This window comes from Cydia pomonella, chromosome 19, assembly GCF_033807575.1.
Source record: "Cydia pomonella isolate Wapato2018A chromosome 19, ilCydPomo1, whole genome shotgun sequence".
Lineage (NCBI taxonomy): Eukaryota > Metazoa > Arthropoda > Insecta > Lepidoptera > Tortricidae > Cydia > Cydia pomonella.
Genome location: NC_084721.1, coordinates 12,109,331 through 12,136,108, shown reverse-complemented (window position 1 = coordinate 12,136,108; position 26,778 = coordinate 12,109,331). Strand labels below are relative to the sequence as shown.

Genomic DNA, 26,778 nt, shown 5'->3' with positions numbered 1-26,778 from the left:
TTTTTTGGCTTACCTATTCGATTTTTAATCCAAATTAATAAGTATTAAATTAAACATTAGGTGCATAAAAAATAATTGTAAAATTTTACTTGAAAAATAATTACTTTCATACACACTATATCCAAACATTTTTATCGATAACGCTCAAAGATCAATTATATGCACGAGCACCACTCTACTTCGCGGCGTCAATGAAGGGAGCGGTTGGCGGTCGTATCAAGAAACAATAATGCCCCTGTGACTATCGTTAGCGGTTTAATGCATTGCGCCGTTGCTATGGACACTACAAATAATTTTCCATACCAAAGCGTCAATGTAGGATGCATAGATAAATTGCCACGCGTTTGTATGACAACATGGTCTGACTCAGAAAAATCATATGTCACTGGATTTATTTGTTAAAATGTGTGGTTTTATTGACTAATACGTGAAAAAAAATGTGGTATGTAACTCCATGATCCTTATAGTTTTTGGATGCACTCCTATTTCGACACAAAATAACGCTATAATTCGGCATTTCAATAAAATTGACGCGCACATTGTTCAATGACAGCTAATTTGATACTGTCTTACGGCGGGCCGGTATGGCCACGATGTGGCCATGTCGCGGCGACACGCGCCACGCCTCCGTCAGCCATCTAGTACTTTCTATGATCTGAGATGTGTACCTAAATATATCCCAACATTTAATACGTTAGTTTATAATCTAGCAAAAAAATCGGATTCGGTTTTAGAACTATTCGGGTTCTACTGCAAAATCAATAGACACAATCTAAAATTTGAAATTATCAACTTCTTTATATTTTTTAAACAAAATATAAAGAAATAAGTTAAGATAACAGGGTATGTAGCTCATTCGTACTAGAAGTTTTTTAATTTAGAGCGCTCGAAATCGAAAGCGAGTAGTCGAAAATAATCGCATACGAAACATTTCACGATTATTTTCGCATGAACTTTAAAAATACGTATTTTGGTGACTTCAATCGAAAGACAGCACTATCAGTAGAATAGATTGGACTTAACAATAGTCAGTAATCAGTATGACTACTTCCATGGCAGCCCCCATGACCAACACATTATCAACTCCATCACCGCCCCATGACCAAATAATACGACCGCCTACTGCTATCTTTATTTTCATTCTATTGTAGTTGTATTCATTTGTGGTGCAATAAATAATATTTACCTACTTAAGTGTATGTGTGAAATGAAGGGCCAAGGGCCCATAACATAGTGTGAAGCAAAATCCTGTGTTATGTTGTACCTATAGCCCAAGGGTGCAATTCGTGAGCTTCGCTGTGAGCGAGTGATGAAATTGTTACAAAAAGGCCCTTTATATTAACTTTTCTCTATTCAATGTTGTTTAACAATTGTAAATTCATAATGGGATAAAAATGCACTACCGTCTCTTTGAGGTACGACCTAAACTATAATATAGGCATATTTGTAAGCAAATTTTCTTTACATTATTATTATATTTCTGCAGATAAAGTAGTATTTGTATGTTACACATAAGTATATACGGTATGTAATAGAGATCTCAAACACTTCTGAACCCAACTATTGTTATTTCACTGAACAACATTTTCAAAGGAATATTTCAAAATTCTCTCTTGAGTTATTAAAGCCGCAACACTCTCAACACGCCTTAAATTCGGGTAAATTGGGACACGATTCGTGGATTCACGTTTTCGTTGTTTTCGATTAGTTCACGATATTACTGACGAAACAAATGAAACAATGCTTTATTTATATCAAAGATAGTAATAGTGGCACAAAAACCGAAGATTGGGTAATAAAATGCTTACAATAAATGCAATGACTTCTTAACATTTTAAGCTTTCGCGTAGATATATATATATAGGTAGGTATATACCTGATGCCATATCTGCCTTTTGATTTAAGCGCAATGTTATTATTATTTTGTGTCGTACTGCACGCACAAAATAGTAATAAACTTTCGTCATGACATTTCTTGAATTAAGATTAGGTAGAATAGGTTATGGGGCAAGGGAGACACTTGCAGGGAAAATAAATAGTTACACTTAATGTATTAACCGTGGAGACTACCCGTCTCTGTAATATTGTATAATATATTTGACTTGGTACATACTAGTTATGTATTCTGTAGTATTAGTTTATGAGACTGCTAGCTTAACAGTCCAGACGCGATTTATTTATTTAGTATACATTTTATTTTGACACTTGGAGAGACTTTACACCTCCAAATCTTATTAGTATTAGAACTCTGACATTGGGGACCTTTTACATCTCCAGATTTAATGTATTTTTAACCATAGATACTATACATCTCTTTTGTATTGTAGTAATTATTTATTTTAAGATTATTATAATGTAATATTTACCCAGGTATTGGCTGTTGTATTTATAAATATTGTTATGTATTTTTCATGTCACTATATGCTGTTACTATAAATGTTGTATTGACTTGCAAAAGAGCCCTTGAGGCCTTCTTGCAGAAAAATTGTTTGAATTTTGAATTTTGACAGAGAGGTACTTAAAAATATTAAAAAATAAATAAAATGATACTATCAAAAATAAACCTAATACATAAATCACATTGTCTTTAAAATACCTACGTAGAACGAGTTTTCTCATACGGTTTTCCTTACTCTGAGCATAATAAAGTATATTTGTTTTACCCCACCTGACCTTACATATTATTGAATTGCAACATCACGCATGCAAAAAATTCGAACATTTACATTTATATTTGCTTCTATCATGTAGATTCGTTTTACGATATTTTTCCTGTTTATAATAGGGTTCTTTCCAATTTTTTGAAACGTTTGTGTTACATTCTATATCAACCAAACGTAGCCATAAAATCCAACTTTTACCCTGAAAATAGCTTCATGTATATTAAATTAACAAAATATATGATGCAGGATATTTTCGCGCCCAAAACGCTCTTTGAAAATTGTGTGACGTCACAGTTTACGGTTTGACACAACTACATTTAACATGATCTTATACTTATAATCCAAAAGAATTTGTCGGGATACAATTCTGCCCTAAGATTTGTAGATTGAAACAACCCTATTAAACTCATGTTGTAAAACTATGACGCAATTACACAAAACAGTTTCCCAGGCTAAAGTGCCGCTGCTGGGAACTATTGTATTGAGCATTGTTTCTGAAGAATTTAGTTAATTTTGTCAAATAGGTTCTCGTATCTACTACAAAATGGGCGCGTGTTTTTTGAAGCGTGGCGAATTTTGAATGCCAGACATAGGTAATTTAACACTTTCCCTGAATAACCGACACGACATAACGTAGCTCCTCCACAACAAGAGGTACAAACAACTTTAATAATAAATTGCTGCCTATTTTAGTACCATTGGTTACAGTACTACTTTCCTACTCGAAAGAGTCGCATCATAACAGGCAAGCTATGGTACATTGAACAACTAATTATAACAAACTCAACAAAAGTAAAACAACAATAAAGCTTCTTAATTAATGACGCAACCAAAAAACTAGTGAAATGTCGCGGTTCGCGCCAGTTTCCTTATTCCACATGGCCGTTGAAACCGCCGTGATGAAGCGATGACCGCCCGAGCACAAAAACCAGAAAATAAAACGAGCCAAAACAAGGAATGCGTAGAGCCTTCCGAAAAAGGCTGCGGTGAAGTCACGACTTCACTATTCTGGCGGTTCCGCCATATTTTTGGGGTACCTCATATTTTAAAAGAGCAGATGTGCCTCAGTAACTTGAAAAGATGTGTTCCCTTTCCAACGCAGTGAGTTTTTGTGTGCTTTTTTGACCAAAACCCGAGCGATTCATCTTTTGATGTTTCTTGGTATTCATTAGATATAGTTACCTGTTACCTATTTCATGTTTGTTTAATTATGTGGTTGAGATATTAAGGAATGGTTTAAGAGAATGCTTGTACAATCAGCTATAATTACATAACACTATTAATGCCATTTTATTATCTATTTAAACCAAAAGAGCGCGGAATTTTGAGTATAGAAATCGACAGGAAACAACGAGATATTAAAATATAAAGTAGTTTTCTTCTTCCTCGCGATGTCCTGGTATTTTGCCACGGCTCATGGGAGCCTGGTGTCCACTTGACAACTAATCCCAAGATTTGGCGTAGGCACTAGTTTTTACTAAAGTGACTGCCATCTGACCTTCCTACCCAGAGATTAGTCCGGTTTCCTCACGATGTTTTCCTTCACCGAAAAGCGACTGGTAAATATCAAATGATATTTCGTACATAAGTTCCGAAAAACTCATTGGTCCGAGCCAGGGTTTGAACCCACGACATCCAGATTTCAAGTCGCACGCTCTTACCGCTAGGCCACCAGCGCTTATTAAAATATAAAGTAGTGTTCTTCACATTTTATGACATGATCAGCCAAAACTACATCTACATTCTCATACGAGTAAAAAATGTATGACTTGGTTTAAATGAAAATCAGCAAAAAATAAGTGTACGAGCATTGATGTCAAAATATTATTTGTAATATTGTCCGCACTCAAAACATTCCAACTTATCACAAAAAATGTATACTTAGTTTTAGTGTAACACGGTTGATTCATCTAAAGTTACGCAGTGCGCCAGGTGGTAAAATATTTGGACGCGGCCCGTGGATGGTATCTCCTGAGCCGGTTTGGAATTCTCATTGAGAGGCTTTCGGGCCCACGTGCACACATTCACCAAAGATTTGTGTGGATTTACCGTTAAAATATTTTATAGTAATTTTAGAGAAGGTGAAAACGATTTCATATATGGCGTGGCTAGTATATTAATTTAGAGATTCATGCGATCAGGCATGACATCCTAATTAAAACGTCAATTAAATATTAAATATGATGACAAATTTTGAATTTGATGTACAAACTTTTGTTTGAAGTAAGTTTAATGCTATTCGTACAGATATTCGAGTTATGAGCAAAAAAAAGCACAGCCCACCCCCGAGGACTTTTAGTATATTCATCTGGACACCAAACAAACCAAGGACACACAACACTGAACTATAACAATTTATAAAACGACATGAATTCTATCTCCTGATTTTATAATTCTTGAGCTATGAGTTGTTTCCTTATGTTAGTTGGTAGAATAACCGCTCAAGATTCCATTTTTCGAACCACGCTCTACGCTCGTGGTTCCATTTAGGAGTCTTTCAACAACAACTTGGCCCCCTTGTAGAAGAAATAACTAATACATATCCTAAATCAAATAGTTACCAAGTTATAGTGAAAACAAAAGACGGCAATGCCGTTTACCGATATTCGCACGGCCTCTACGGGCATAACATTATCCACACTGACCGGTTTGCAAGCAATAAACATGTACAAAACTGCTGAATTGGTCGCTGACTCACAGGCGAAACAAGAAATAATCTTTTATTTGATAAATGTCGGAATAACAATGGATGCGTTAGACTGAGGTGTTACACTTGTGTCTCTAATTCTTTTATAAATCAACACGTAATATTTTTCCCTTTTTTTTCTAGAAAAGTGCTTTAAAAAACAAATCAACTGCTATTAGAGAGCTGTATCTACTACATATATTTTGCACATTAGGTTGGTATGCCATTCAGAAAGTAAAGTGACTTGCAGACAGCCACAAAAAAAAAAACACTTCCTGGAGTAAAAAAGGAAGCGGTTTCCCTACTTGTCCAGGTAAAGCCGCATCCAAACGATCTTTTCAGAAACGGAAATGATTACACAATACAAATGAACTACTTAAAAGCTTTAACTTGTCCAAATATGTACATACGTTTAAGGAAACTTTAGTTTTGGTCGACGACTTTTTGTAGATAATAGCCGAGACTTAGTCTTGATCGTTATTAATGTTGTAACTTTTTACACGCTGGATTTATTTTTTGATGACCGGTCTGGCCTAGTGGGTGACCCTGCCTATGAAGGCGATGGTCCTAGGTTCAAATCTCGGGAAGGGAATTTATTTGTGTGATAAGACTGATCAGCACAAATAATTGTTCCTGAGTCTTGGGTGTTTTCTGTATATTTAAGTATTTATATACAGCGTGTATTTTTAATACGAACACATACTCAAAGGGCAGTTAGTTATGACTGTTTTATAGGTTTTACAAAAAACGGACGACTTTTATTTTTTCATACAAAATAATTCAGCAAGCAATGTATCACTACTTTGTTTGAACTCAAAACGTCTCGTTAATGACGCGACGTCACAACTGTCACAAGTGATCATGATGTACGAAATACATAGGCGCTCGAAAAAAAATCTAAGATTAATTATGCTCTGGTAGTGAAGACTAAACAAAAAAAAATCTTTTAGAAATGTTTTATGGCACTAAAACCTACGCCTAGTTTAAGTTTGAGGTTATATCAAAAATACACACTGTATAACATATACCTATCGTTATTTCAGTACCCATATCACAACCCTTCTTGAGCTTACTGTGGGGCTCAATTTGTGTAATTATAACCCATTTATTTATTTTACATCTGTTATTATCCATTTATTATTATTATTTGTGTACATAATGTGTATATCGATATTTCTATTCATGTTTTTTCCGTAATTGTTATATGTGAAATTCCCGTAATTTAACTGTAAAACAGGGGTCACAAAATGGCGAACCACGGTCTGGATTCAGACCGCCGACCAATTATGTTTTTTTAAATAGAAACGGACCGCGATGGTCTTTTTATTTTAAGAACCGGACCTCTGAATAACTAATTTGGTGACCCCTGCTGTAAAACATTATGCTACAAAACTTTATCCTAGTGTTGGAATATAACTCTGAATAGATAAGCCATGAAATAATAATCTCACTTTTAAGTAGTAAGCCATATTTTTTTCAAAAGCCTCATCCACACAAAGACGTCTACCGGCGTATTAACTGCGGTAACAGAATCATCCGCCGATCGAAAAAAAAAGAACTTTAGGCTGTGCTCACATCGGCTCATCGCGAATTAAATATGGAATTTGGAGATTATGTGGGCATTTGCTCGGACAAGAATGTACATTGACATAAATGCCGTTTTGTGCAAAAAGTTTTGTGGTAAAAATGCTATTTTGGTGGAAAAGAGTGCGCTCTTATTTCAAAAATAATTTGAATGTTTTTTGTGTAGCGTATTTCAAACACATACAGCGTAGAGAAATAAGCTTAGAGTGCTCACTTCATATATGGTTTTCCTTACTTAAGAGCAATTCCTAGCTGAGCAACTTTTCAAATCTCGAATTTTTGAAGCTATGTTTCTGTCGCGCTGCGGTGGGCGGGAGCGGGAGCTATCTAAGTGTGAGTGCGCACACACAGACGCGAGACTCGAGCGCTCGCTCATTGCGCGCCGTTGCGTCGACATGTCGACGTCGCCCGCGAGCCGGACGGAATTCATCCTGCGCTGCCCGAAGCAAGTTGTTTTTGGTCTCATATCACAGATCTCATATTTTGATCACATAATATTGTTTTTCATTTTTATATTATACTGTATCTATTAATTACCATATAGGTAAAAACTGCAAAAAAGAATGATGTCCCTGCGTCGGTCGTCGTCGTACAGTCAAGTGCAAAAATATGTATCGAAAGAATCTTCTCATAAATATGGTACTACGCTCTTATTACACAGGTATAAGATGCTATGAGACATATTTTTGAGTAAGATGTGTACACCCATATTTTTACACTTGACGGTACCTATCCGTGACAGTAAGTTGGGTGTGATCATGGTGTGTTGTGAAATTTTGTAAGTAGGTATAAATATATGGTTAAACTACAATCTATTTAACTTGTAGTACGATGGGGCTAAACTTGGGTCGCCTTATTGAAGAACGTATCGCAATGACAATCTGAGTAAAGTATGTTGGGTTAATGCCGGACAATTTTGGGACCAATTGAGAGAACTCGTGAAAAAACGTTAATTCAGCACATGACAGATTCTTGAAGTACGGAGCAAATCGTTAAATAATAGCCGTAGGTTCGGCCTGAATTTTGGTAATCTTCAATATAGAACGGTTTCAGTTTTGTACCTGTGTAAAGATGAGACATACTTTTTTTAGGGTAACGAGTGTTTTGCCATCAAGGGAGAACATCGGATGGTGAAAAAAAGTTGCTTCTAATGGAAAGAGAATAAGATATCACAAAGAAATAGGTCCGGTTTCTACCCTTCTCGAATGTATATAAATTGCAGCCACCGATAATTACAAACTTAAAAGTTGTCATCGAAAGTTTTTATTTCGTATTTTATTTCGTTGATACAAAAATTGGTAAAATTGTGGCTCTCAAACTTTGATACCTATGTCAGAAGGAAATTGTGGCTCTCAAACTTTGATACCTAATATAAGGCAATTTGATATGTAAACAATGTGCTAAGAAACCTCTTATTGTAAGGTTTACCCGAAGTAATAAAATAAGAAAAACTACTAAAATAATAGATAGGTTTCGAAGTTTTGACAATTTAAGATCTCGTGAACTGTACAGGTTTAGTGAAAGTGTAAATGTATTGTTTATTGAAATAAATGTACTGGAAGATATTACGTGCTTAAGTAGGAGGGACAAAAATCGAAATAAAAAAATAATCGTGCCCAGTCATTTTTAATGAAGGTCGCCAAAAAAATAAGAATCAAACTTAGAAATCAAAAAGACTAAGTAGTTCTTTAAAAAGGTCAAGGTCACTGAGAGCCCATCTTGAAGTATGGAAAATAAGTAAAATTGCGATTTTGTTGGTATAATTTTGAAATTATATATATAGTTGATATACAATCTTTTTTTTTATAAAATGTAAGGATCGAATGTAAAGAGTAAAGTAAATATATGTATAGGAAAAGGGAGCCCTCTTGAAGCATTTTAAGGAAACTAATTTCGAAGCCCTATCTCTATTTTGTATCCGAAACTAGCTATGTATGTATGCGTGCACATCTACATATGCATATGTATGTGTAGGTACTTTATTGCAAAAAATTGCTCATTTGCTATCTATTTTACTCGATTTTGTTATAAAATTCAACATGTATCATCATCCCTATACAATATAAATAATCTTTATTGCACACCTCAATAAAAGAAAACAATACAAAAAAAAACAGAAAGGTAAACAACATGCGGTCTTATCGCTAAAAAGCGATCTCTTCCAGGCTACCTTTGAGTTGCGGAAATTAAAAAATGACATTGTCCGTAAGTAGGTGTACATACACATACAATATACATACATACAAAATAGACTCCCAAAATCTCTTCCTTTTGATTTACCGTCGCGTTGGTAGTGGTACTGGATAAAAATAATGGTACGAAAGTGTGATCAAGAAAACAATAAATGTGATAATTAAGTAGGTCAGTAGGTAAATTGAAGAAAATTTAAAGTTTGACAATCACTGCTGTTTTTTAAATAGGTAAAGATCGGGTTGTTTCTCTCGGATCTTTACCTGGAAGGGTCAAGATCGGATATCGGTCTGCAGCAGTCCTAGGTCTGTTTCGATTGGATAGTTATATAAAAAATAGCGAAAAAGAAATTATACATTAAAACAAACACAGTTTCGTCACAATACGCAAAATAAATTACAGGGCGAAGATCGGATAGAAGAAAAAAATTGCGAAAATATCTTGCTCCCTGTGATTGCGCATAGCACAAGCCCGACGCCCTGAGCGACGCGGGGACACTGGCAGTCGAGGCGCAATGAAATGGCATCTTACACAATGTTGCCAACATTAAAAAAATAAAGCCAAATTAGGGAGACATGAATGTCCTACGTTCTTCACCCGCATCCGGTATTTACCCAACATACCTACCTTAATCGTTGAACCGAAGCATTTCAAAATGGCCCTTATTTTGATATCGGCTAGCCGTATTGTAATACGGTGGATTATACAATACGACTGCGATACTTATATATAAATCCCCTCGTTAATGTAATTTCATTTTTGCTATCTAGTGGCAAACATCAAAGTAGTTATCTTTTACTTGTGACGCACAAGTGTGAGCAATGTAAAATACTATAAGTATTTCTAAAAAAAATTGCCTTAATTATTGTGATTATACGTAGTAAAAGAAATTGTGATTAATTGATTATTACATTCGCAAAATGCTGTCGTTTTATTTAAAATAATGAAATAATTAGACCAGTTCCGAAAGTAGCGGGAAATCCCTGTTCCTATTTCCACCAGTACCGAAAATCCCGGTTCTTTAAAACAGTACCGGTTCTGCAATCCCTAATAAGGATGTTATGCCCATCACTATTCCTTCTGTGTACGTATATTTATAAACTGTCTCCGCCTCCAATTCGTGCGATAAGGACAACTGCAGCTCGGACTAAAATTCACTCGCAAAAAACTCAAAAATCGAGGTTTCGCTCTCGACTGTTTCCTCCTCCAAAACGCAACCAATCATTATGAAATTTTGGAAATTGCAAGAGGAAGAAATAATCTATGCCGCTATGTTTTGATTTTTTGGATATTTATTGTCATATTTGTATACTGTGCCTTTTTTTACAGCCAATTCAATTGAGCCGTTTTTGCGATTTTTGAGGCGCTGTAAGTTTTTTCAAAATAAAATAATCCAAAAAAACAAAACATAGCGGCACAGATATTGATGATATTGATCTTATTTGAAAAAATCATTGCTCTAGGTTCAAAATCCAGGGAGGAAACAGTCGAGAGCGTTTGTATGGAAAAATCACCACTAGGAATTCCTCTTAATAATAATAATTTGTGTCACCTTGAGAGACTCTCGCTAGGTGGTTGGGTCAAGGGTCAGATGCAGAAGGCGGTGATCTTGGACACGGCGCGGATAGTCCGCCGGTTCCTCTCTCTGCGGCCCTTACCACCGGCAGCTTGGGCCCTGCCCCGCTGCCGGCGGCACCCTAGGTTAGGTTTTTTATAATGTGTTTATATCTTTTGTATTGTTTTGTAAGTGTTTTTATATTTTACTTTTATATACATATTGTAAAAATCCTAGCCTGAGAAAAGAAATAAATAAAGGAGATAATAAGTTGTGTAATAAGAGTTACGGTAAAACTTATTATTAACAAGTTTTTTACTTCCTTAGATCTTTATACGAAATACAAACAATATCTAAATGAGAACTTATCTAAACCAGAAATTATCGTTATCGTATCTCATTCTTCGAATCGGGCCGTATGTCATACAATTAGTTATTTTATGGAACCAATTATAAAATTAAAGAATTAACTTAGAAAAATAATACATGTATTGTATCTCCTGCTTTACTTCCATGAGTAATGTAGCAATTTGCTCCCAAAGCCGGCCAAATTAGTCGTTAGATTATAACCGCTAATAGCTGTTAGTTTATTAAAACAAAAGCTTCACAAAAACCCACGAGATTATCTACAGTTCGGCTCGAGCGCGCGTTTTAGTCTTTTGAACGAGGGAATTGCCCGGCGTACCGAGCATTGAAGTCGAAATCTGTTGTCTATTTAAAGCTTGAATTTAAACTATTGGAGGTTTTCGCGAATTTTTCTACCAGTGTACCGTACAAACGTGAATTTTCTGAAAAGAAATTTGTAGTTTTTATCTGTAACAATGGATGCAAAAAATGCTCAGTAAAAATAATCATTTTTTTCAAACATTGAAAAAAATGTACCTACATCACATCATGGAATGCACATAACTATTATGCTCTAAAAATCTTTACTAGTTGTATTCTAATATCGAGAGCTATCATTATGTGAATACGAGCGACAGCAGCAATATTACCAAAAACCTAGATGCAATCTTCGCTTTGATGCAAACCTAGAAGCAGGTGTGAGCGACATTCAATTTGATAAATCAAAAGATCCGGTAATTTGAAGTTTTAAATTATCATAATCCACTCACTAACTTGTGAAAATATGTGACCTAATATTTTGTTGAACTAGATTTCTTATAGTCTTTTCTGATTGTTAATATAGAGGGCAAAGGGTACCGAGATATCAGACATGCCCGTTTATCGTATAGCTCTATACCGATTGACAAGACTGTTGCCGGGTGCAGCCGGCTGACGTGAAAATAAAATATTATCTACCCAATATCTTAAACAGTCTTAAACCTCACACTGACAAAAAATAAACGAAACTACTAAAAAGTTAAAAACATTGATCAAATCTTCTCTGTAGTTTTGAGTCCACAATAAACCACGACAAAAACATGCCCACGCCACCTCATACAAATAGGTAAAATCATACCCCTTCCTTTTTGGCCGCAGTCGAATAAAAACAGATTCCAAAACGGCAGCTTGTCCCGTTCTCCGTACATGACCAAACTTTCGATCCACCTAACTGTCCAGGTCATCGCCCCCATCAATCAGAACGACACTAATATCTACTGTACTTAGCAATTAATTAGGCGTAATCACATTTAATGTTGTTGACGAAGTTGGAATGTTGTCTGTTAGAGATGTAATGTTAAGATGACCTTAATGTGGATGTATAACATGCTATGGACATATAAAATGAAATTTTATATCCAAATATCAAACAAGCACCTCACGGCCTAGGGGCAGGAGGGAGGGTGCTAGCCAAGATGACAATCGTTTGCGGAAAACGAAAGGAAACGGTATTGTCTCTCTATCACTCGCCCATATTAGTACGATAGAAACTGATAGCGTTTCGTTTCGTTTCTCTGCAATCGTCATTTTGGCTAAGCCCCCTTTAGAGGAAAACAGCCGGACATAAAAAATAATTGTTGTCCAAGCTGAAACTGAGTCGCGTCGCTCACCTTTCACGATCGCTCGGTCAATGAGAAGATATGACTTACTTAATTCAGAGTCGCAGTCCGTGTACTCGCGGTTGCAGTCGACGGTGTAGGCGTGCGCGCTGGCGAGGACCAGCGCGCACAACAGCGCTGCGCGCGCGCACATAGCCATCACCGCCACATCTGGAACAACATACCGGTCATTAGGGCTATGCATCCACACTAAACTACTAATTTACTAATTTGTGTAATAATGTTCTATAATATTTATTTATGCATTATTTAACGGAAAAAGAAAAAAATGACTTCTATATTTTACATTTTATTACAAATAAAAATAGTACAACAAGCGGACTGAAAGCCTTTAGGCATTCTCTATCAGTTAACCACAAATGATTTGTAATGATTGTGTGATATAGGTACACCAATAGGTTCACTATATTATGGACATACCCGACGTGAAAGGATTATAAGGTCTCTTCTGATTGAACATGTGCATGATTGCTGTGATAAGATCTTGCTTATATGCACACCAGCTCTTTGGTAAGTGTTGTCCAGATGAGAGATTTTTTTTGGTTTAATATATGAGTATAACTCATCTGTCTATCAGGGCTTTTCAAAACTCAACTAATCGAAACGTTAGAAACTGCCTATCCTCAAGAGGTTTCCGCAGAAAACTACTAAGGGGTTGTTTGTTCAAAAAAGGGGTGCACTACTGTGCACCTTAGGGTGTATTCACGTATAATATGTACTACTGGAGTAGGTACATTATATATGTACATATATAATGTACCTACTCCGGTCCGGGCTATATTCATCATAGGTACCTTTTACGGCTACTTTGTCTCGTTAAGAAGCCAATTTGACAGCTATTATGGGCAGCTCAAAGGGTACATTGACTTCTCATGCTCTGGAAGTGGGTAGTTGTTGTTCTAAAGTATGCAGACAATGATACGTTTCTGCACTAGAGCATTATACTTTTCCAGTACGTTTTTTTTGTTTATATTACGATAAGCAATTATTAAGAAATGATATAAAATGATTTGTTGCACAATTTCCATTCTAATATTTAACTCCCCATTCCATTCATCAGGATACCTATACCTAAATTGTTAATTGAAAGTATACCCTAAAAAAATACTATAAAAGTTTATACTTGGTCATGTTTTTTTAATACACATGTATTTATTTTCCTCGTATTCGAAATGAAAAGTAGAGTGTTTAACTCGGGTGAAAGTCACCATTTCAGTCTCGGACTATTAGCGCTCTCACTGCTTTCAAGCGCCAAACTACCGCGACAGAAATTAGTGCCTTTCATCCCTTGGTTAACAATCTACTATTGCAGCCTTGGATTAAACCTAGTACCGGAAAGTCAATAGGTTTGTGTGTTAATTAGGATGACCTATTTATGTACACGATAGATACAAATCACTAATAAACAATACCTTGTCAATAACATCTTCGGCATTATCGCTGGGACAAAGGTTTATGGATAGAATACAATGAACAATGAAATTGGTCAATAACAAACAATAATTGTTTTGCAGGTCGAATTTAATTACGTGATGCTGGTAGCAGGGACAACAGGTTGTTGGGTGAAGGGTTTCAAATATTTATTATTTGAGATAAAAAACAAAAACGTCGTGTTATAATATGTGGCGTCAGTGTAACTGATCATGCTGCAGTGCTTCGCAAAATACATGAGATATATTAAACTCTTGTCCCACCTCCAACGGACTAATGTAAAAGCGGGCGCAGCGGCGAGAAACGCCGAAATTTTAAAACGTAATAAATATAAGAGCCTCGGTAGAGAGTACCATTTTGTACCATTAGGTCCATGAGGTCCCAGCGCGCACAAGTTTTTTGGAGAAATCGCGAAACGTCTGGTTGACATAACTGGTGACCGACGAGCTGGCGGCTTCCTAGCACAGCGTATCAGTGTTGCGATACAACGAGGAAATGCCACCAGCATCCTTGGTACAATGCCTCAAGGGCCTATTTTAGAATTTATTTATTTATTTATTGAAAACACGTTTCCATGACATTACAGTTGTAACTAATGAGCCATGAACGAATAGTTTTTACGAAAGCGACTGTCATCTGATCTTCCAACCCAGAGGGTAAACTAGGCCTTATTGGGATTAGTCCAGTTACCTCACGATGTTTTCCTTCACCGAAAAGCGACTGGTAAATATCTAAATGATTTTTCGTACATAGGTTCCGAAAAACTCAATGGAACGTGCGGGGGTTTGAACCTGCGACCTCCGAATTGCAAGTCGCACGCTCTTACCACTAGGCCACCATTTTATTTTGAAGAGATATACATCTATTTGAAAAAGTATTTCAGGATGGCAAATACTTTTAGAGTTGTTTCATCCGCTACTATCGATGCTGACTGTACAACAAAGGTTTGAATGCACGATAAATGACCACCACACACATATGAAAAGGGAGAAAAATTAGATATTTACGGCGAGGGCCTAATCCTAAGGGTTCTACGATTGAATCCCGAGCGTAGCGAGTCTAAAATCCTTAGCGTAGTGAGGGATTTAAGTGTTAACGCCCATGTTGGAAATAATTTTGCTAGCATGTGACACATTCTGATTATCACATCACCTATGAGGAGATTATTATGTTCTAATTTTTTTTTTGAGTTAAGAAAATAAAATTGCATTAAAAAAGAAATAAAAACCGGTCCTAGAACAGAAAATTGCCACTTTGATTCCTCCTAGCAGGAAAAAAGTGACACTTAAATCCCTTCTAGCAGGGAAGAAAAAACCCTTTTTCGAATGGGTGCTAATGGAAAAAGGTTCTTAGTCATATAAGTAGTCAAAATTTAGTTTTTAGTAGGTAAAGGTTATTTGATCTAAAAGTAAGTAAAGCGAGACTGCTATATTTCGTGGTCGTAGGGACATTGTGGTTAGTCGTATTGAGAAACACTCCGACCGCTGGTGTCAACTGTTTGTTTTGACATAGCTTTATTTAAGCCTAACATGGAAACATAATATGATATTATTATTGCCATGTTGTTAAATAAAATTAAACTCAATGATATATTTTATAGCAAACAATTACAAACTAATAAACAGGGCCCGTACGTTTTATGCCGTTGACGTAAAAATGACGTAATTTCACATACAGGCAAGTTTTAGGGTTCCGTACCCAAAAGGGTAAAACGGAACCCTGTTACTAAGACTCCGCTGTCCGTCCGTCCGTCCGTCCGTCCGTCTGTCACCAGGCTGTATCTCATGAACCGTGACAGTTAGACAGTTGAAATTTCCACAGATGATGTATTTCTGTTGCCGCTATAACAACAAATACTAAAAAAGAGAATAAACCATACAACCATACAACAAACTTAATTTTTTGCCGTTTTTATAGATGGTACGGAACCCTGTGTGCGCGAGTCCGACTCGCATTTGACCGGTTTTTTTTATAACGCTACTAAGTTTCATAGCTAACATATTGACGCGTAAAAATACTTTATACACTGTTAAAAATAAAAAAATATGTATTATTTAAATAATGAACTAACAATCTATTATTTTGTTGCGTGACAGTAAGATAAAAGTTAAACGTTTCTGTACTGAGTGTCAAATATCTATCAGTTAACGAAAGACGTTGACAAATGATTAATTATTGCGAAAAGTCTAATTGTGACGTCATTTTTCCGGGAACGGCATGAAATGTACGGGCCCTGCTAATAAAATAAACTAATTCTTATTAAATTAATGACTAAATTAAGAATCCTATTTTCCTGCGCACACTTCAAAATGTTTCAGATGGAAAACTGACCGATTGACCGACCCGAACGTCGTGGGACTCGCTGTTCCATATTCAAGACTAAACGGTCTTAAAATAAGTATTGAAAGGTTTTCTTTGTGCTGTTTTCTTGACATTTACAGCATTATGCATTAGTGCCACCGCAGCGTCCCAGGTAATATATTTTTTTCTTAATGACGCAACATTCAGGAAATTTACGGTTTCTGGCTATTCGTCGCCGGAAGACTCGCAAAAAATGAAGAATTGTCGCTACATAATGTGTAATATCTTGTGCCAGTTCGGGCTCTGTTACGTAATGCGAGCATTGTTCGCGTGCCAGCGAATTGTATTGAAATTAGTTGTCGCTTTCGCACAAGGTCGGGAAGTCCAATTGATTTCTACTGTCGTAGATTATTGAACCTCTTGTATTTATTACCTATTAAGTTGTAATATTACGTTGACTACAAATAATTTTGAAAAAGTTTCAATTGAGGTCGGACAATGAATAAAACCCACTATTTATTTAAACCCACAGGGCGGGCTCCTTCTTTGCCCAAAGATTGAGCCTGGCGGTGCAAAGGGGCAATGCTGCTAGCATCCTAGGGAGTATTCCAGAAGCGGGTAGCTTTGGGGAGGTATTTTATATTTAGTTTTTATAAATACATATATATATAAGTGTAATATAAAAATATTTTCTTAGTTACATGTTAACATGTAAACATTCTAATAAATAAATAATATATTCATAATTCACTATTTATTTCCGCTTTATATATCTAATAACTCTATATGGAGCTCATGCAAATTCTAACGTACATCTACATTAAATATATAGATAATAACTCATTTGGGAACGAAAGGTACAGTTAATCATAATAAACTCGAATGTTGTTACGTTTGGATGTTTTAATAACACGCTATTTTTTATAGTACTTCGGCGGCAAACAAGCATACGGTCCGCCTGATGGTAAGTAGTCTCCGTAGCCTATATACGCCTGCAACTCCAGAGAAGTTACATGCGCGTTGCCAACCCTAACAACCCTCCCTCCCCTCGTTGAGCTCTGGCAACCTTACTCACCGGCAGGAACACAACACTATGAGTAGGGTCTAGTGTTATTTGGCTGCGGTTATTTGTAAGGTGGAGATACTTCCCCAGTTGGGCTCTGCTCCAGATCTGGAATGCCATCCGCTGTGCTGTGCCCTACCACACAAAACGAGATGAAATTCACAATACCCATACCTCTCTTGTGGACGTAGTTTAAGGACGTACCCGGGTCCAATCGGGATTTCTCATCAAAAGCAGTTAACTCCAAAAAAGTACTCCCAAACCTAATTGTTGCTTTGTTTTTGTTAATTGCCGGGTTCCCCCATAACTCTCAAGACAAAAACCCCAGACACGGTCCTTCAGAATGACAGTTCGTCTCGACTTAAACAAAAAGTTTATTAAGGCTTACACGTTGTTGCTGGGACGGCAACACTCATAAATCTGGTGATTAAGGCAAAGAAAGAAAGCATTCAGCCACAATGTCTTTCAACCAAATGCCGCCAAAGATTTCAAAAGATATTATAATGTTTCACATGCTATTCATCATAATTTCATGGATCGAGTCAACTAACGGCTTAAACGGGTAACTGTGTCAGTTCTTAGTAGTTATTAGCGTCGGTTTTAATGAGTAATTACGTTACTATGAATATTATTACAGAACTAGGACGTTTACGGCAGATATGGTTAATATGATGTAACTAATACATTTATCTGATTAGGTACTACAGTTAAAACATATTTATATTACTTATATTTTCGCTATGCGGGGGATGGAGGGAGGGAGGGTAAGCAAATTATATTACACAATTCATTCAACGATTCATTAACAATAAATTGTTAGCACCCATCGGGTATTGCACGTCACCCACAAAATATTTTTTAACATTAATGCTTGCTTAATTAATTTATATGTAAAGTATGCTTGTGCGCCACCGACGTGGTATAAAAAATAATAATGCAGCCATGTGACTAGCTTGCGATGTACGTATTTCTTTCTATGTACATATATGTAGTATGTATTCCTATATTCCGTAGGTTAGCGATTATAATAAATAGGTAAGCATTTGAAATTTACAGAGAGCGTGTATTACCATATAGTTTAATTAGGGGTATTATAATTAAATGGTTGTATGTAAGTAATTAAGTACGAAAAGCCACTTTTCGCTGACTTTCCACCGCACACATCAAAACTCTTCCTTTCAGCAAGGAGAAATGAATAAGCTTAGACTGCTCACTCCATACCATACATAGATAAATCTCCGTTTTTAATACGATTTAAGCGAGCTTTGCGAACCTAATAAGTATTATATTTTAGGTGATTTTAAAATTTATTGATGACAAATTTTACCATATAATCCATACAACTTATTATATAAATTAAGTAAGGAAAGCCATGTATGGAGTGAGCATTATAATTATAAACTAACTTGTTTATCTATGCTACCAGTGACAGATTTGAATTATCTTCGTTAAAATTACCGGCAGCAGCGTGAAATCACAGCAACTCCGAACCGGGTCGATTTCTTCATACTTCCCATGCCAGATGCATGTGACATGCGGTCGCTATTGTCTCAGTTAATAGTACGGCTATTACTATTCTTTATGCGACCAAACTTACGATATGACCAGCAACTTTGAATAAATCTAAGGCTAAACTAAAGAGTAATACTGAGTCACAATGGCATTTTTACCTCTATTAGTTACGTAGTGTTTTAGTATCTAGTGGTAAATAACAGCGCTTTAACATTACTTTGAGGTATTGATTAAAAGAAATAAAGTCTACGCGACATCGATAAGGTCGATGGACGGACTAATTAAGGATTATTTTACTGATGCTGATAAGTTTGTTGAAGTGCACAGTTATAGGCCGATGTAGTGGATATTTAGCATTTGTAATATTATTGATATTGGGTACGTATAATCTTATATACCTAACTCCCATTAAGATAATGTGAATACAATCCCATTATAACTTTACGCCAGAAAGTCTAGCAACTAATCCATCATTAAAAAACCTGAACACCAAAACGTTTATTTCTATGAAAGTTGTGTTAATGAACGTCTCACACGTTACACAACAAAACATTTTTAACACGTAAAAAACTCTCAAAATAATTACGAGCTTTTTGCTAGCAAATTAATTGGCCACATAGCCCGCGTGAAACAAAACATTTATTTCTACACAAATTTCTCTGCATTGTCGATGAAGCGTGATGGGAACAGGCGGATAATCGAGAGATAAAAACGGGTAATCTTTTATGATTACCGATGATCTGGCCTGGTTCCAAGCTTTGCACTTGGGTAGGTTAAAAGTAAGCAATAATCATTTCGCTGCCCTTATTTGTCGGAGAAGAGAAAACTGATGCATGACAAATCACGAGGTGTGAGTGAGGCGCTTTGACTTGAAGCAACTTAAGTAGTCGAAGAGTTTAAAAATTAGTTTTTCTGTAAGTAAGGAGCGTCTAGGAGAATCGAATCCTCAGGAGAGATTAACCATCTCTAAAATTCCATTCTCTTAGCCACATATTTACAAATATTTTTAAACACATAAGTTATAAGGAACGTGTAGTACCTAACAGGAAGAGATTAAAGAAAAAAAAAAAAACGATTATTTTTGACCCACAATCTCAATTTCAAAGATGACCTTCCAATGCGTCACAACGTAATCTCACACACAGTTATCACACATATTAATTTTCTTATTTATCTAATCACCATAATCTGTTCAGTTATTAAACAACTCACCATATTTTTGGAAAAGTTATTCAATGAATGTTTCAATTTTAGTCATGGTATTTACAACAATTTCAGAACCGTAAGTTCTTATGGAGAGCGGCATTAGTAGGTAAATGACATATCGTCAACCACTTATTACTTGAATGCAGATCAGAGCATTTAGTTTCTCGGGATGGATATGAACGCGTGCGAGCAGCGCAATTTTAACTACACCATCTAACGCTCGAGATACGAAAGGCGCTATGTTAATGGAATAATTATGACATTGAAGCCTTTGGTATATGCAGATCTACTATTCTACGAGTATAGAGGCGAATCATTGCGGAAAGTTCACCAGAGGAATAAGAGTGGATGTCGTGTGATTAGATGTAATCGGTTATTTAGAAGGATTGAGTACGTGGCAACATGATAAGTAAAGGGTTACGATCCTTGGGACCCGTGTCCTAAGAAAACGTTGAAGGAAAGAAAATTTTAAGTTTCTTCCTGACATGTAGAAGTTGTTCTAGGGCACCCTAGAGGTGCAGATGTTCTTCATAAACTCGCGTGCCTTCCTATCTTCAGCGACCCTTTTGGCTTCGCTCTAATTCAGTCCGACCGCTCGTAGCTCGCCCACACCGCCGGACCGGACATGGTTATCGCAAACTTATTATAGTCTATGTGATGAGTGAGTGATAATAAATTCGAGACTGAAATTATTTTAATAGATATGACCAACGGTAACCAGTGACCGAAAGCCAAGAAGTAACTACGTAGCACGCACGTTTCATTTGGAAAATATTTATTTATTTATTTATTTAATCTTTATTGCACAATACATGAAGGTACAAATGGCGGACTTAATGCCTTAAGGCATTCTCTACCAGTCAACCAATTATAAAAAAATATCGATTTCTTTTTATACGTCCTAATTAATTTCACCTAAGTTTTCGATATTGTTTCGAATTGAATTCACGATATGGTTACATTTGTTGTTTTTGCGAGATATGTATTGATTATTTTTTTTGCAAAATTAATTATATTGTTTATTACAGAAGGTATTAATTAAATTATTTACTTTCACTTTCTAAATTATGGACAATTATCGAGAAAAAACTTTCGTTTAATGGCTTATACCGTTGCAGCGGCCGAATAACGTCAAAACACGATAAAGCATGCTTGCTTGCCGCTTCTTGTTTTTATTACATGAAAGTATACTAAGTACCTATTCAATATGTAGAGCAATATACTAAAGGGCGCGAGTAAAGCAAGCATAGAGAATATGTACGGGAAAAAAAACGAATATATTATATTAATACACAATTCTATACAGTAAGTACTCTTCTTCAGTTTGTTTTCAATTTGATTGTTTATATCCATAGGCACCGCCTTTTACTTGGTGTTGTTAAACGTCAGAATCGATGTAGGTATTATTATTGGGGTTTGTGGGCCTTTGAGTGCCACGTCGACCAGGTAGTGATCTATTGTGACAGCCCTTTAAAGTTCATTACTGATGCCCGTTGAATCCAGAAAATTCCAGATTCTTTGGGCCGTAATGTTCTGTACCTCATAGGGTTGCAATACGTGCCGCCCTAAGTGGGTACTTCTTTTTGACATTAGTGGTCCACAGGAACAGAGAATGTGCATTGCAGTCTCCTCTGACTCCTTGCAGAACCTGCATGTCGCATCTTGTTTCTGTAGGTACCTAACTGTACCCACGACGCATTTGAACGAACCTCAAACTTTCCCACACAACAGTTTTTCTCACCTCAATCGGTCACTGTTTCGTAACCCATTGTGTGCTGTGAGACGTAATCAATTTGAATTTAGTCGTTACTGCCTAGTTTTGGCTTGAACTACAATGTTTGTTTCATGGATATTGCATTATACGAGACGAATGGTGCAATGCTCTAAGCTAAATGTTGAATATTTAGTAAAACAGTACAGATGGATCAATGTGTAAATTAATAACATGGGAAAAAAATATTTTTAGATTTTTTCGTCGTAAGTACTATTTCTTGCTCGTAGTGTTCCCAAGTTTGTTATCCGCGTAACCCACTAACACCAAATACTTATACCTAGGATACAATGTAAACTTGCACAACTGTTTTTAAATAGTTATTTGTCACCATGAATTTATGAACTGACGACGTTGATCCACGTGTTCAAGACTGGCAAAATCGTAAAATGGTGAAATCTGGATTCTTCGTAAGAGTCATAACATTGGATCCTCGTCATACCTACTGTTTTTTTGTTGTGAAGGTAGTTCCGAAAATCTACAGATCTTCACTAACATGTATGCAATGCATGCCAGTTGGAAGGTTTATTAATAATTATGAATATTATTTGCCTGTAGGTAAATGAAGAATATTTCATTTTATTCCTTATGAGTAGGTACTTAGGTCAGTACCCTAGTTACATGAAGAGCATCTTGACTTTTAGATGCAGCGTATTGAGACTAATACTTGATAAGAAATACTCTATTACTCGACGTTCAACACTGATGACGAAAAAACGTAAATACGACACGTAATAATGGCCCGCTCCGTTAACGGGTGATTGACACTGAGGGCCTACCGCGAAAATCACAATTTCGTTATCTGTTTCTCTATCATTTTAGAGTTAGACCAAGCAAAGCTGGGAGCGATTTTTATAGCACAGACTGTGCAAGTGTTATTTGAAATTATGACTTTTAAAATAACAGGTGCACATTCTGTGCTATCAAAATCGCTGCCAACTTTGTTTCTGGCTCTAGCTTATTCGAGTGATAAGTACCTATTTAGAGGCAAAACGATGAACGAACGAACAAAGTGATTTGTGGTAGGACTTCTCGTCGTCGAAATTGCTTCTCGTATTACTGTTGTTCCTGTCGACTGCCAAATCGTATTAAACGTCAAACCAATCAAAAGTTGAGTTGCTCTTAATCTTAATCCACAAAGCACACTCTACTTTATCGCTCTTGGATGAATGCCGAATACTCAACTGGAGACATCCTAGCCTAGGGTATGGGGAGTAAGTGACAATCATTTACAGAAAAATGTAAGGACATGATTGCGTAACTTTTCGTTTGCATTTCTCATCTCGATTTATTTTTCTTCTTGGTTATGGCTAGGTCACTTAAAATATATACTTACATAAAATATACTGATGATTTTCGGCGATTTCGTGGTCACTGGTCTAATAAAATTTGACATTGGTAGGTAAACAGTGATTTTTTGTGAATTGATAGGTAAGTTTAATTGACATAAAAAAATATATAAACACACTTTTTACAAGTGGTTCTGCGGAAATCAGACACATTTTGGTTCCAAAAAATTTTAAGCTCTTGTGTTGAGCGGCTAGAACCAATGTGTAATAAAAATCAAGAAGTGTTGCACACAATAATTGTATAATGCCTATATTAGTAAATATATAACTATGTTAAGTATCATAGTATTGTTTCAATATCTGGCGTTGGTGCGGTAACCACGCCCGTTCGGTAGGTATGCCGCGTTATTTCGCTAAGTGTCAAAATCGTCAGATCCCTATCAGAGCCGGCCATTGAGGAGCGCAAACGGAGCGCAACTGGCAACTGACTTGCGAAATCATCGCATTGTGTCTACATCTGTAGAACACAAGGAATATTAACCCTTACTTATCTATATTTATAAGCTAAATTTGGATTGAAGAAGCGCAATGAAACCGCAAAAAGTTTCGTGCCAACTGTTGTTCAGAAAACCTGTATGGAGTGAGTTAGGTTTTTATGGTCGATAGGATGTTGCAACGTTCCAGGAAAAGCGTCCTAATGCCATTCCTAGAGATGCGGCGTTGTTATTTCCGCGAATACTACCGGACATTTTGTGTAGCCGTAAAAAAATAATTTGATGTTTTCTTAGTTTAATACAAAAAACATATTTTAGGCTAAGCAGGTATACGTGTTTCCCGTTGGCAAATTTCTAACAATTCCGGTAGCTTACCTTTCATAGGTGGAATAATTTTAGGAAGTAAAATCTACCTACTGCACCAAAATTGACCACAGCTGCCAAGTCTGTACATCCTAAGTATCTGGCGTGCCAATATTGTAATGATTGCCCTTAAGTAGTATTACTTACCTAGCGTTAATATTCGTTGCGAAGAAAGATTGGCGGTCATAATACCTAATGCAACGTTGAGGGTTGATGTTGTCAGAAATATCGCCCTGCTGAATTCATTCAGCAGGGCGATATTTCTGAATTGAAATAATCCTTGCCAGTTATCTACCACGATACTGAAGGTTTCCAACCTTCATAATACACACCTGAGGTAGGGTAACAAAGTTAAACAGAGCAAAACAAGACCTAAACTGCAAAATATATGTATGTACCAAAACATTTAAACAACATTATGTGCCCTATCAAGGTGTCATGTACCAACTACCTGTAACTAGCATCTTTTGTAATGAACATGGCATGTAATGTTGAATACATTGAAATTGAAATAAAAAATTTTTTTTAAGAATTAGCTTAAACCATCTCAACAGGCCCGGCAACGCTGCAACGGTAGAGGTAGTAAGTACACAATCACATCACGATACAGCTAATAGCTATTCCTAAAGTTTTAGTGAAAGATAATTATGGCCATTGCGTCAAAATACTTCGAAATTTTCAACTTAATTGTTGTAATGCAATTAAAGTTGGTGTCGAAAATGTTAACGCTTAATTACCTACAAAAAAGGTCAATGGAACATCTTCAATTTAGCGATCAATCAATATTGTCTGCTGGATGTTGCATATATTGTACATGAAAAATCTGTAAACAATAAACAGCGACTGACTGTGTACCGTAAAATGGGGTGAGTAGGGACAAAACTGACATTCAAACCTCGATACTCGTAAAACTTTATATTTACATGTGGCAAACATATTTTTATACGTAGTAAATGTTCCGGCCGCTTGTTTTAATTTTAGTTTGTTTATGTTTTGTGTGTAATTCCATTTCATAACTTTAAGGATAAATACGAAATAGTAGGAAATCCCAGCTCACCCGATAGTTGGGGTTAAGAGGGATTTCCTACAAAGGTAAGTTTTGAAAATTGTTGGGTCGACACTTTGGGATTATGAACATTATAATAGCTTGATTTGTTATTAGATTATATAACTTACGTAGCAGTAGCCTGTAAAAACCAACTCACCCCTTTGTCATCCCTTCTCACCCCATTCGTAGCCCAACTACAGTATGTAGTTACCTATTTTAAATTGCATTAACAATTTATCAACCTAATAATAAATTCAATCGGAACTAGGAAGCTAGCTTGTAAAGCGTCGAAAAGAAGCTGCAAAATAAATTAAATTAAAGTCTGTATAAATAGATTGGCCATGAACTCCGTTTTAATAAAGGAGTGTATATATTTATAACCAGTTACTAACAATGAAATTAAGCTTCATTCTAACGTATTATGCACGCTTGAGTAACGCCAAGTTCCCATCCACAAATTAAGATCACAACTTCTCATTCATAAACCTTATGCCGTTGTCTTAAAGCTTAGGAATGATCAGTTAATTATGCTGACGATAGTACTAGCAGCAACATACGTACTGACCTTTGATAGACCTTATTTTGTCGTATTAAGATTTAAGGTTGGTCAGTGTCGTCAATAGTTGCGCAGGCGACTGGCCTTGAGCTCTGCTTACCGGGGGTCAGCTGGGTCGGCTTTGGAAGCTCGTCTTCGTGTGAATATGATATTATGTTGAACTTTTAGTCATTCATAGATGCTTATTGTAGGTAAGTATTAGATACTTACCTACAATAAGCATTTTTTTTTAGATTGCTGTCTGTGTCTGATAACTTGGTAGATAAATGTGTACTAATTACTGACTGCCTCCGGGACTCCGGGAGATTATATGGAGTCCACAATCATTTCTTTTCTTTATTGACTTAAATTGACGTATTTGACTTTACCCATCCCTTTCGGCATTTTTCGTTCAAACAGTAATGAATGAATAAAGCTAAGCAGGTACCTCTTTTAAAACACTGAGCTTATGTTTAATTTTAATGGATTTTAGAGTATCACACATATAAAACTTAGAAAGTTTAAATAAACTAAGTACAGGGAATTGTAAATTTTTTACCTACTACATCAAAACTCATTATCATTACGCCAACGACATTCATTCGTCATAACCACATGTTTCCAACGGAAAAGAAGGGTGCCTTAACCAAAACCCTATATAATGTACTTACCTATACAAACATTTTATTAAAAGGTGTTAACAAGTAACATTGACAATTCTACATGCGATCGTTCATTCGATATAAAGACTGAGGTTTCTGATGTACAATAATCTCATTATAACAGCATGTATGCTAAATAAACGGCATATAAAAAACAAATTGACTATACAATTTGTTCGTAAAATGGTGGTTTCTACTCACGGTTTGTATGTTGGGTTTTGCTTAACGTGGAGTTATTGTTTGTGCCCAGTGGCTATGGGAACGCGTAAATGTGTACCTAAGCCCTAGTGTTGCCTTGGGTTCCTGACAATTGATGTAAACAAGACCCCTACTTAGTCATTAAGAATACAATTTACTAATTCGTTCCTTCATTTGATATTCAATCGAATAGTACATGAAATATGAATACTTACAGCTGGAAT

At 36.1% G+C, this 26,778-nt stretch overlaps 1 protein-coding gene across 2 annotated transcripts in view; it reads right to left on the bottom strand.

Annotated features, from left to right (window-relative positions):
* The window catches only part of LOC133528443 (putative epidermal cell surface receptor), a 96,741-nt gene that overhangs the window by 58,048 nt on the left and 11,915 nt on the right, over positions 1-26,778 (bottom strand). Inside the window, exons 1-2 of one of the 2 annotated variants that reach the window (XM_061865833.1) lie at positions 26,558-26,589; positions 12,712-12,831 (exon numbers count right to left, since the gene is read on the bottom strand). In XM_061865833.1, the coding sequence (XP_061721817.1) occupies positions 12,712-12,820 (109 nt within the window). In that variant the 5' untranslated portion in view covers positions 12,821-12,831; positions 26,558-26,589. Of the gene's footprint in view, positions 1-12,711; positions 12,832-26,557; positions 26,590-26,778 lie in introns of those variants that run through there. The other variant, XM_061865832.1, reaches the window with a different exon arrangement.